Source organism: Sitodiplosis mosellana, unplaced genomic scaffold, assembly GCF_009176505.1.
Source record: "Sitodiplosis mosellana isolate CC-2019 unplaced genomic scaffold, AAFC_SMos_1.0 Smas_scaffold_6191, whole genome shotgun sequence".
NCBI lineage: Eukaryota > Metazoa > Arthropoda > Insecta > Diptera > Cecidomyiidae > Sitodiplosis > Sitodiplosis mosellana.
The window spans coordinates 672,945-685,789 of record NW_022601432.1 but is presented as its reverse complement, the minus strand read 5'-3'; the positions used below and the strand labels follow the sequence as shown (position 1 = coordinate 685,789).

General features: G+C 35.1%; 2 protein-coding genes across 4 annotated transcripts in view; both read left to right on the top strand.

The window, feature by feature from the left end:
* The window catches only part of LOC129576591 (F-box/LRR-repeat protein 20), an 11,799-nt gene extending 8,493 nt beyond the window's left edge, over window positions 1-3,306 (top strand). The window contains exons 2-11 of one of the 3 annotated variants that reach the window (XR_008688897.1): window positions 581-691; window positions 783-866; window positions 974-1,068; window positions 1,178-1,355; window positions 1,493-1,681; window positions 1,765-1,956; window positions 2,032-2,133; window positions 2,245-2,457; window positions 2,585-2,757; window positions 2,861-3,306. Coding sequence is in view for 1 of the 3 variants with exons in the window: in XM_055461858.1 (XP_055317833.1) it covers window positions 581-691; window positions 783-866; window positions 974-1,068; window positions 1,178-1,355; window positions 1,493-1,681; window positions 1,765-1,956; window positions 2,032-2,133; window positions 2,245-2,457; window positions 2,585-2,692 (1,272 nt within the window). In the remaining 2 variants the exon portion in view is untranslated. Of the gene's footprint in view, window positions 1-580; window positions 692-782; window positions 867-973; window positions 1,069-1,177; window positions 1,356-1,492; window positions 1,682-1,764; window positions 1,957-2,031; window positions 2,134-2,244; window positions 2,458-2,584 lie in introns of all 3 variants that reach the window. The other 2 variants (XR_008688896.1, XM_055461858.1) reach the window with 2 other exon arrangements.
* Window positions 3,307-8,068: 4,762 nt separating this feature from the next.
* Window positions 8,069-12,845, top strand: part of LOC129576589 (protein Atossa) — a 27,478-nt gene continuing 22,701 nt past the window's right edge. Inside the window, exon 1 of the mRNA XM_055461857.1 lies at window positions 8,069-10,529. The gene's annotated coding sequence lies outside the window, so the exon portion shown is untranslated. The remainder of the gene's footprint in view (window positions 10,530-12,845) is intronic.

Below are 12,845 nucleotides of genomic sequence, written 5' to 3'. Positions count from 1 at the left end.
CTCTCTCTCTCTCTCTCTCTCTCTCTCTCTCTCTCTCTCTCTCTCTCTCTCTCTCTGTCTGTTTCTCACACTGTCTCTCTATCTATATATCCACGCCAAACCTATAATATTATACAGTTCATGAATCATTGAAGAAAATCTGATTAAACTTGCAAATACCGTTTGATGTGTACTTGCATGTTCTCCGACGACGACGACGACGATGATGACGATGACGACAACACAAACCACGTTTCAACCAGAATAGATCTGGATTTTTATGCTATCGCTATGTGTGTTTTTTTTTCTCTTTTAAATCGATTATGCAAATTGACAATGATCATTTCAATGATGAACAACTGTACTAAATATTTGATTAAACATTGACCCGACGCAAAGAGAGCGACAAAAAAAAAAGAGAAATGGTTCGACATACGACGGCAAAAAAAGAACCATTTACCTAATTGAAAACCGTAAAGAATTTCATCCTTTTGCATAAATGAATAAATTCCGGAATGTCTCGAAAGATGTTTTCAATTCTAAAAAGCCCTTCTCAACAATTTCTGTCTTTTTTTTTCTCTCTCCATTTCTATTTGCACAGCACTCATTTTTCGAATCGGATGACACAGAAATTACGAAAAATCTACCACGAGAAATACTTTTGCGGATTTTTTCATTTTTGGATGTGGTTTCATTATGCAGATGCGCACAGGTACAAATACATTCGATTGTTGCATTATTATTAGTTTTCCGTTCGATTGGAGCTTTTCACTAAATAGCGTTGATTGTATCTCTGTACACAGGTTAGCAAATACTGGAATATTCTAGCATTAGACGGATCAAATTGGCAGAAAATCGATTTGTTTGATTTCCAACGAGATATTGAGGTGAGAGACACACACACACACGATACAATCGAATAACAATCGTCATTTCCTATTTGGCTTTTCAAATGGACTCAGCAATTCAATTTAATTTTATTTGCATTTCACAGGGTCCTGTCATAGAAAACATTTCACAGAGATGCGGTGGCTTTCTGAAGTATTTGTCTCTGCGAGGATGTCAATCAGTTGGCGATCAATCAATCAGGTACTGAGTACATTTTGCATTTTGGATACACGCTGTCTCCTATCTTTTCAAATTATTTATTATGATTTTCATTTGGGGTATTGAATACATGTTTATTTTCTTATTGCAGAACACTTGCTCAACACTGCCATAATATCGAACGACTAGACCTATCTGACTGTAAAAAAATTACCGATCAAGCAATTTACGCGATCAGTAAGCATTGTTCAAAGTTAACGGCAATCAATTTGGAATCATGTGTGAATATCACGGATAAAAGCCTAAAAAATGTCGCCGATGGATGTCCGGTAAGATGAATGCGTTATTTTTGTCGACCAAATCTGGTCTGTTTCGTCCAAATGCAATTGACTTATTTTAAAACGCATTTTCTTTCCATCTCAACAACAACAAAAACAACAACGAACCAAAAAAAAAACGCACACAGAATTTATTGGAAATAAACATTTCGTGGTGTGATTCAATAACTGAGAATGGTGTGGAGGCGCTCGCCCGTGGTTGCCACAAATTACGACGATTCAGCAGTAAAGGATGTAAACAAGTCAATAATACCGCGGTTATTTGCTTGGCAACATACTGTAAATCGTTGACAGTACTCAATTTGCACAGTTGTGATGTATGTGATTGCGATTCATTTGCCCGAATGCGATTCACAATTTAAATTTATTCAAATTGCATTGTTTTTGTCTGTATCAACAGAGTATCACCGATGTATCCATCCAAAAAATAAGCGAAACTTGCTTCAGTTTGCAAAAATTATGCGTATCAAAATGTGTTGAACTAACCGATCATACACTTATATCGCTCGCCCAACACAATCCCCTATTGAACACGCTAGAAGTGGCTGGATGTCATCAATTCACCGATTTGGGCTTTCAAGCATTGGGCAAAGTATGATTATACATATATTTGACACAGTTTGGTGTATTTCAATCTCGTGTTCGATTTTCTCTTTCGTTTCAAAAGAATTGCAAGTATTTGGAACGAATGGATCTGGAAGAGTGCAATCAAATCACCGACTTAACTTTGGCACATTTGGCTACTGGCTGTCCGAGCTTAGAAAAATTGGTAAATACACATTGCAACCAAATTGCTCTAAATCCGCTTTTCTTAGCAAGATAGAAATGGTGTCAATGCTCAAATTCTTGATTTTTCTCTTTTTTTCCGCATTCATTTTAGACCCTATCACATTGTGAACTCATTACGGATGATGGAATACGGCAATTGGCAGCCGGAAGCTGTGCTGCCGAAAGTTTATCTGTTCTAGAGCTTGACAATTGTCCACTGATCACCGATCAGACGCTTGAGCATTTGGTGTCGTGTCATAATTTACAAAGAATCGAATTATACGATTGTCAAATGATCACGAGAGCTGCAATCCGTCGACTTAGGGTAAATTTTCCTTCTATTTCGTTTTTCATTCTATAGATGTCACTTTTATTTAGTCGCTATAATGAATTTGCATACCTTTTATTCAGTAATTTAGTAATGTGTGTGGTTTTTCCTGTCTTTTTTACAGAATCACCTTCCAAATATCAAAGTTCATGCATATTTTGCACCAGTCACACCACCACCAACCACATCCGGTGCTCGGCCCCGATATTGTCGATGTTGCGAAATACTCTGAGAAGAAGCAGTTGGTTTAGCCAGAAAAATACTGTGTCGAAATCATGAGAACAACGATGGCAATTTGTAAATGTATTTCTCATTCAGTTTATTTGTTTGCATTTTTTTTTCTTTCATTCAGTTTTTTTTCTTCTTTCGTTGTTATTGTTTTCATTCTTGTCACAACTAGGACACACATGGCGGAATATAAAATTTGCAATTGCATATCAAATACGGTTTGAATTGCACATGTCTTGAATATCGATTTCACTATTGCCAATAGTAATTTCAGTGAAACACTTCGGTTTGACTGCTTGTTATATTTGAGCAGGAGCTCCGCTTGTGGCAGGAAATTCGAATGTTATTAAACAGAGAAAAAAGTGATCCAATAAATAAAAATGATGCAGCGAATTTTATGTCATGTCATGTGTTTGTTATAAATTTGTTCATTTAATTGATTAATTCCCAATGGCTTTATTTTTCGCGACATTCACATTCATAATTTGATATTTTGACTCTTTGTTTCTTGCATTCATATGTTAAGCCATGTAAATGGTTTGAAAATTTTGTTTGAATTCTTAAGTTCGTCATATGTTTACTGAAATGCCATTCGAATAAAAATGTTTTATGATTGTACGGTTGTTCTGAAGTAATCTGATTAGTCTAGACAGACAGAGGGAGAGAGATTAGATTAAACAATCGCCGATAACAGAGGTCGCAAAAACCCTGGCTAAACCAAAGGTTATAGATATCATTTATTTCTATGGAAATGATGAAAAATGAACATGTGTGTGGAGAAAAAGCAGAAGATGATGATGAAAAGAAAATTCTCTTGAAGAAAAACATGAGATAAAAAACAACAAAACGGAATATTGTTTGGAGAACATGTTAATTGGCATTAGAACAAGGCCTAAATACATTCATTCGCCCATTGCCCTGTGCGTGACAACACACACACACACACAGAGAGAGAGAGAGACACACATTTAACGAAATTAATCGATGCGCCAATGATTGTTTTATGCTTGTGATACTGCAAACTAGCATGGGCCCAATAATTTTTATATTAATATATTAATATTAACGTATAAACATTTTTTTATTATATTTTAACAAGAAACAAACAAAAAAATGAAACAAAAACCAGAAAAATGCAAAACAAAGTAAACTACACAATAAATGAATCAAGTTGAAACATAGACATAATTATTCTAATAAAATCGGAACAAAATGAGATGAAAAAAAAAACGCATTCACGTACAGTTTCTTTCTATTGTCGTCAATGACATCACACTCACACATAAAAACAAATCATATTTAGAACTGATAAAATTTGAAGAAAAAAAAACGACATTTTCATAATACAAAATAATAAAAAAAAGAATGAAACTATCACAAAAAAACCGGTTTGCTTCGCAAAAATAAAACACAAAAAATAGAAGGAAAAAAAAAATACCAAATTCGAATAATTGTATTGAAAGAACAGTTGAATCAGAGCACGAAGACATAGAAGAAAAAAAAATAAACTAACATTTGGCACGAGGTCTGGCTTCTAATACAAAAAAAAATATGCTTTCAATGTTCACTGTTATGGAGTAGATCGAAAACAAAATTGCCTTACAAAACAAAACTCATTGCTAACTTCAATTCATGATTTTAGGTGCATTAGATTTACGGACGAAAAATAGAAACTACAACAAATCAAAGATTCCACTATATCTCGATTCATCTTTTTTTTCTAGCTCGCTTACATTCATTTTTTTCTATTTGTTCTGTTTTTTTTTCTTTTTAGAAGAAGAAGAAAACACGCAATTTCGTACACAAATTTAGTTTGACAACTTTTCAGCAGTTGACATTTCGAATGGTTTCTTTTACTTTAGCTAGCGCACGGAATAACAAAATTTGTTCCATTTTTCTCTCTCTCAATTTCAGTTAATCTTCTTTTTTTCTTTCTTCTCATACTTGTTTGATCAATATCATGAAAATATATTAAAGTGCATTTATTTATTTTTTTTTGTTCACGTGAACGAAAACGATGAACTTTCGACATGATGCCCCGGACAGACAGCTTGCTTCAGTGTTTCTATTACATTAGAGTATGCTATTCGTCTGGGGTGTTATGATTGCCACTCATTTTTTCTGTTATTGCATGTTGTTAAATCTCTCGAATTTCTAATGGAAATCTCAGTGTAGAAAATAAATGCAAAATGTTAGATCATAATCGATACTCTTCGCTGATGGAATCCCCTTATAATTTTTTCTCTCCCAACATTTTAACAACACATATATATGCAATTTTCATTAAATCGTACGAAGTGAAAACAAAACAATGACCAATTCAATGCTTTCAGAAAAAAAAATTCCAAACGAAAAATAGACAAACAATTCAAGAAAAAACGATGACGACGAAAATGACGCAAAACAACAACTACTTGGCTATAAGGAAAAATAGATACACACATTTTTCAAGACTGATTTTTACAAAACCAAAAATAAAACACACACGCAGAAATGAGTTGACAAATTGTCGCACTGTAACATAAATCGCTTCTTGTGTTGCTTTTTTTTGCATGATTCTTTTCGGTTGTTGCTCTTTGTTCTCGTGCAAAATTAAATGGAAATTTCGGTATGTTAGCTCTGATTGTAATTAGGAGTCTCTTAATAGGAGATTTAAATACGAATCTCCAAGAGCGAATGACAAAAAATACACACAAATTAACACTCAAGCAACACATACAAAAACAAAACCCCTAAAAACAACAACAACAACAGCAACTCAATCGATATGTAACAATCAAGCACCGAAATGCAACATCAGCAAAACAATAAAACATAGATTACATACTCACGTAGGTTCTTCCTTCTCTTTAAAAAAAATCATTGATGTTTCCTGCATATTTGTAGTAGAACCGCTATCTGGAATTGTTGTATTTCTAAACCAGAAGAAGAATAAACACACAATTTTGAATAACTTTTTGCCAACTAAAAGAAAACCAATCGAATTAAATGAGAAAAACGCATTCACATTATTGTATTCGTGAAAGAAAAACACAACTAAAAAAAAGGAATGATGAATTAATAAAATTGAGATGCTATAGATTGGAAGTATTTAAAATGAATTGGACAGTTTGTGATCGGATGAGCGATCAAGGAACGATTTTTCTTTGTTTTGCAAACAATTCAAGCGTCGATACATTTTCAATCGATTCGTTTATGTTCTGTGTAGAAAGAGAACGATTGTTTGTTATCAAAAGATTGATTTGCTAATTGAAACCAAAAACGCAGAACTGTTGAAAAGCTCAATCATGAGCGGAAGAATGATAGAAAGAATGAAAAGAAATGAAAGATAATAACAAAAAAAATGCTTTTACTATTTTACTATATTCATAATGAAAAAAAAACCAACAACAACAAAATGATGATCATCTTTTGATTTCTTCAAAATTATTTACATGTGAAACAAATAAGATAAACACTCACAGACAGAAAAAGAAACATAAGAAATTCGTTGATGGCTTAATGGCAGTTAATATTCAAGTATTTTGCAGCGAATAAAATATACAATAGATTTTGGATAATATACAATAAACACGAAGATATTTGAAGTCGAACTGTGTGCGGATTTTTTTTTTGCTACTTTTTATTCTTGATCAGCGTGACCATTTGTCACTAAGTCAGCTGTTGGATGCTTGGAGTGAATGCTCGTCAAATCTTGATAACTCATAAGTGCATCGGATTGAACCTTGAATGAAACCAATTGTCTCAGTGCTTTGAGTCTATTTCTATGCTAGGCAAAGTGTCCATAGCCAAAACTCTTCTTAAACATGGTCAGAATTGGACAAAAAAAAACACCGAAACCATACGAATTTATTAAGGAAGTTCAGAAAAAAAAACATGAGCAACAACATTTCTATAATCGATTGGTAAGTAGAAGTTGATCATATTGTTAATTGCAACCTCGAGAAGAAGAGAAAAAAAAAACGAAAAGTGCTTGCTTTAATTGTGTTTTTTTTAAATTTAGCCCGTTCCAAAAATAATCGATAAAGAAACGGTAAGTTCATCGTATCTTGCGTATGTGGTGAGTGAATGTTCGCTTTGATCTTTGGTTCAATGCTCTTCGAATTATTGAACTTTCTCAGTGTCGCTGAGTGAATTTAACGTGAACGAAATCAATTTCACTTGACATGTCTCGCTAACAGTTTGGCTGCAGTTCAGTTCCGTACGACAGCCCGTGTGTGTATGCGTTTGTGTGAATGAATTCCAGAAATCGGGTTCGCAAGTTTAATGCGCATTTTATCCGCCACGGATAAAAATAGGATACAAAACGGGAATATTTTTACAAGCAATTACGAATAGATTGTGCGATGCCCATCATTGCGCGTCAAGGAAAATTTCGAACATTCAAATTTTGCGCCTTTGTTTTCGAACAGACAGATTTGAGAGAATGAGCGAGCGAGCGAGAAGGAGAGCGCGTACGCGAGAGAGAGAGAATGTACGACGACTACATGCGCTGCGCATTAGAAATACGCTAAAAACGTTGAATTGGAACATACCATACTTAGCCAATGCTGAGAGCGAAGGGGCCATCTATGAATAGGTGCAACAAAAGAAACAAAAATCGGTTGGGGTCGTCATACATTATCCTTCTCTTTCTCTCGTTTTGAAAATCCATTTTTACTGCGTTGTTGAAATGCAATAATTTTTTTTCGTTCATATAACACTCAAACCGTTGATAGAAAATTGTCGAATTCCATTTAACAAATTAAGTGCTATGGAATGTGCTCAACGAAGTGAGTGTGTTTTTTTTTCCTTCATTTCGACTCTTCTCTTATTTCGTTTTTAGTCGATTCGAATACAAACAAATTTAGTTAATCGCAACGGCGTATTTGGTGTTTGACATAGAAGAGACATAAGTACCGACAAAAAAGTAGCCGTACAGCTGATTGAAAAAAAAAGACAACACACACTGAGTGCTGAATGTTGTGTTGTCGAATGAGAGACCAAAACAAACACATTGACAAAACAACAACGCAGCTTACAACAAAGGAGAACGTGACAGGCGCATACACATGCACGCCATTCTCTTGGCTTTCATACAAGCAATACGCACACTCATGTACACACCATCCATCGGATGGATGTAGAAAACACGAACCAAACGGAACATCTACGTTCGACGATGTTGATTCGAAGTGGCACGACAAAAACGATCATATACCAATACAAAAAACCTTCATACCATCGTTTCGCTAACTGGTTGGCTCGTGTTAGTCGTTCTGGCTCATGGGCATGTATATGTATGTGTGTGTATGTGTGTGTGTGTATGCATGTGTTCGTGTGCACATCATGTATATGTTGAAAAATAAAAACACATAATGAATCTTGGTTGGAATGATACAAGTCGACAGTAGCTCGAAACCAGCAATCAAATGAAAATTTCATATTAAAACGTGAACAATTCGCTTTGAGTTGAACGAGCAGCAGCAGAAGAAGAAGAGAAAAAAAAGTTATAGAAAGAAATTACATCAGAAAATTGAAGTGAAATGTTAAAATTCAATTGATTTTTTCATATGTGAGTGTGAGATTCAATTTGGATTGAGCGATTTTTTTTCCGTGGTTCATCAAGAAAATAAATAATCGACCAGAGAAGAAAAAAAAAGAGAAACTCGTGCTACCAATTTGTTCTCTCTCATGGTTTAACAGCAAAGGGAATTTTCACAAATTTTTCATCGTGTGTTAGTTTTTGTTCTGCTGTCTACCGATCCCTATTTCTCTCCAGTCAAAGTGAATACGACTACGAAGATTTTGTCTACCAATTTTATTTCCGAAAAAAGAAAATCAAGAGAAAAAAAAGTTCAGTTCAGAGTGTGGTGATTTTTTGTTGCCTTCATTACTTCAGTGTAGATTTTGTTTCGTTGGAATTTTCTTTTCATCTCTTAATTCAGCAGCTCTCAGCACCGATTGTGTGTTTCGAACTATTCAAGTGGAAATGTCACAAGTTTTTTCTTTTGCCAGCGCATATAAATCGCAATTCATGCAACAATCGCATTAGTGTTTCGATGAGACAATGTTGATATACGGGGAGACCATATACAAACTGATGATAGCAAATCAGTTGGCCACACCGAATAAATGCATTTTATGATCGACTATGATATAAATGATCGAAAAAAAGCGAAACAAGAACACTAAAACCCTAAAAAAATATGACATAAAATCCAGTTAAAGACGAAACAAAAACTTTTTCTTCGTCCAAAAAGCCACAAAGAGCAACATTTGCAAATTCGAACAATCGACCAATCAGAAATAAAAAAGCAACACAACAAAATAAAAAAAAACGGGGAAAAAGAAAGAGCGAATGAAACGAAATAGACGTGAATTTCGGGCGATGGAATCATCAATTAAGTAAGGAACGTGAATACAGTGAATTAAGTGCGTTGTTTTGTGTAAATTTATTCCAAGTTACACAAAACCTACGGGCTGGAAGATCGTCGCATTAAAGCAAGCGGCCGGAGACTCGTCGAGGAACGGTGCGAGAGGGAAAAAAAGTCAGCGGTAGAGAGTAAGTGAGAGAGAGAGAGAGAGAGAGAGAGAGAGAGAGAGAGAGAGAGAGAGTGGAGATGTCGAGTGATCGCCTGAAATTCATCGATTAACCCAACCAAATTTATCCAAATATTGCGAAACTCAAGAAATTTATCGGAAAAATAAATCGCCGACAAACACACAAATTACAGCGACCAACAAAGTTTGAGTGAGAGAAAGAGTGCGAGAGCGAGAGACACAGTGGCACATCCGAATTCTGTTATTTTTCCTTACATTAATGATTAGTTTGGTGGAAATAAAAGACACAATATCGCTTATTGGCCAATAGAATTGAGTACAGAAGGGAAAAAAACACGAAAAGTACAGAAACGAAAAAAAAAATACATACAGTGAAAACAAACACATTGTCACGCACACTCATATATATGTGTACAAATGAGCACGAATGTTCAATCCGAAACGAAGAACTACAGTGACTTGAGGAAGGACAGTTGTTGTGCGTGTGTTTTACACTCCGTTGTTATTGTTGTTGCTTATTATTATTTTTTTTTTATTTTTTTGGTGTTTTTCATTTCTCGTTTTGTTTTCGCTCGATTCCACCATTTAATACACGACAAGTAAAAGAAAGAAAGGAAGGAAAAATCAAATTCTCATCACAAATTGCAAAAAAAAAATAAACCGTCGCTCGTAAAACTATTCGCTTCGTTCGTGGAGAAAACCGAAAAATTTATAATATTCTTTTGTATGACCCGAACGTGAAGAGCCGGAAAAAACGCAATAGAATTTGCCAAGAAAATTGCCGCATGTTTGCATCGATCCAACATTTTTGAAAGCAGTTTTTCGAGGAAACATCGCATTTGCAACATAAAAATTCAACAAGCGACATACACTTACACACACCAGATTCGAGAATTCTAATCTAGAATTGTGAATAGCCTTGGCGTTGAGCAAAACGCAAAGTCGATAGCAAGAAGAAGAAGAAGGAGGAGGAGGGAAGAAAAACGCATAAGTCACACACACACCACCAATCCGAGAGAGTGAGAATATATCTGGATGTAATGACAATGAGTATCGACACCATCGAACGCAGCAACCAAAATGCGGAGTGAAATGACACAGTCGGCATAGAATTTCATTTTCTTCTTCAACAACAACAACAACAACAACAACAACCGCAGCAGCAAACAGACAAAAAAAATCTTTCGCGAAAACTTGTTGTTCTGTCCGTTTTGTGCTATTCATGTATGTCAGCCCACGTCTATCATCGAGTGTATGCCAGCTGTGTGGACGTTTGAAGAACATTTTATTCAGGCAAGGTATGTATAAACATGAAAAAAACACGCACACGTATACATATATTCTCGCTGTCAACCGAACAGAAAAAAAATCAAATTAAAATGTGATAAGGATTTGACTTTTGTGCCGATGAGAGAGAGACAAAAAGCCACAATTTCAAGATAAAACAAAAAAATTAATAGCCCGAAGACTTGAATTCGGAACGCGAAGCAGAGAGACCCAATGCATGGTCTGCTTTGCATGTCGCCATCATTAACAAACTACTGGCTTATTTGCAATTAGATAAAAAAAAAAAATGAATGTTGAAAAGGTCTATGTCCAAAAAATCCCAAGGTAAACGAAAGGAATTGGTGTGTTTAGAGAGTGACAGACTCAAACAGATAAGTCCAATTGAGAGTGACTGACTTGAGCGAACTTGTTGAATGAGCAAAGGAAATGTTGTTGTTCATTAAAGTTTCAGCCCATTACCCAATTACTCAATTATTGAGGTCGTGGTGTATGTTGTTTTTTCACTCTCTCACCATTTTATGATTTATGAAGAACCAAAACCCAGAAAGTAAAAAAACGAGGAAAAAAATTGAAACAGATTAACAGTTTTGTTGAATGTGTGTGTGTGTGTGTGTGTGTGTGTGTGTGTGTGTGTGTGTGTGTTTATTTCGCCGCAATTTGTATTTTCAAGTAAATTTCATGTGTTCAAATTATGAAGTAGTTGAACAATAATTTCAGGCAGCAATAGCAACGAATGCTCCGTTGACTCGACACAAATGGGTCGTCTCGCATTCACTGACCAAATCTCCTATGTTTATGCTCGTACATACGTATACATATACTGCTATAGAAGAAGGCAAGAACGGCATCGGGGCCGTATAATGCGCGCACCGCATACTAACATCATTGCATTTGACATTTCACCACATTCGATTAAAGCGATGTGCATTTCGATTATTTCAAGTTAGTGTAAGTGCAAATGTCGAAACTTACAAACGGTTAAAACAATATTAATAAATGGCGAAATAACATAAACGCAATGTAATGCAATGAAAACGATGTTTATGATAAAGACTTTTCTCTTTTTTCTTTCGTTGGTTTATTTAATGAATTTCAGTGTGTGTTCATACGTGTTTTTTTTCTTCTTCTCTTTACTTTGCTTGCCTTCGTTATATTACACACATAAATATTTTTGCTGCTCTTTCTTCGCATTACAAACTAGCTTCCCAGATATACTCAAGTGAGAGTAAGAAAGTCATACGAACAAACACGCAAACAAAAGAAGATACGATGAATTTCATTATATCGGCTCTCTGGTATGAATCGATTTTTTTTTGCTTTTGCATTCGTATAAATCAAGAGCGTTAGAGTGCTGCACATTTCAACACATTTCCCGGATTGATTGAAACGATTTATGCTTGACGATGTGTAAAGGGCGAAACGGGCATTCAATGTGATTTTTTTTCGTACGGTATCACAATATATTACCGCTAAGCAAGCGAACCGCACACAACACAACACATACACATAGGCACAGATACACGAACGAGACAGTAATTAGTAGCACCCTGACCGATTAATTCATGCACCTTTTTTTCTCCATTTATCGGCCCATTCTATTTGCCGATTCAAAAAATAGGCGAAATTGTTTTTATTTATTTTTTCGTCGAAATCCAAAAATATACCTTTCGAACGCGAACCCAGACAACATGAGCCAAAAAAAAATATTGGTCGAATTGATTTTTCGAAGCACCCTACCGAATATTATCGGACTATGGATCACCTGAAGCAATTTTTTTCTTCATTCTGTTCGTCTCTACATTTACAAACGTATAAGGCGTTATTATGTTTTTATTTTTCTTTCACTTCTTCTTCTTCTTCTTCTGGTGTGTGTGTGTTCAATCTGATGTAAAGAATACTTGAAAGCACAATATATACATATTCATTGTAAGTATTATATATGTCAATACATTTGGCACGTTGAAATCGTTCATTGGCCATTCCCATCTATTTTATGGTTGAATTGTCAATTCAAAACTTTACATCGCTCGACATTTGCCCACTTAATAATATCATTAACCTCGAGTCGAGAAGCATAGCTGAAAATCAACCGAAGAAACACAGAACAAAAGACAAACGAATGGTCGGTCGGTCGATAAACGACGACGGACGGCTAAATAAAACGATATCGACCAGAATGGAAAGAAAAAAACTGACACAGAGAACAAAGACCATCGACAAATATCATGGTGTAATAATCAGTTTTTTTTTATCTTTGTGGGTTCTGTATTTGCCTTTTTTTTCGTGTGGAAAAGATTCAGTCCAGACGAAGTTTTCGCATATACATA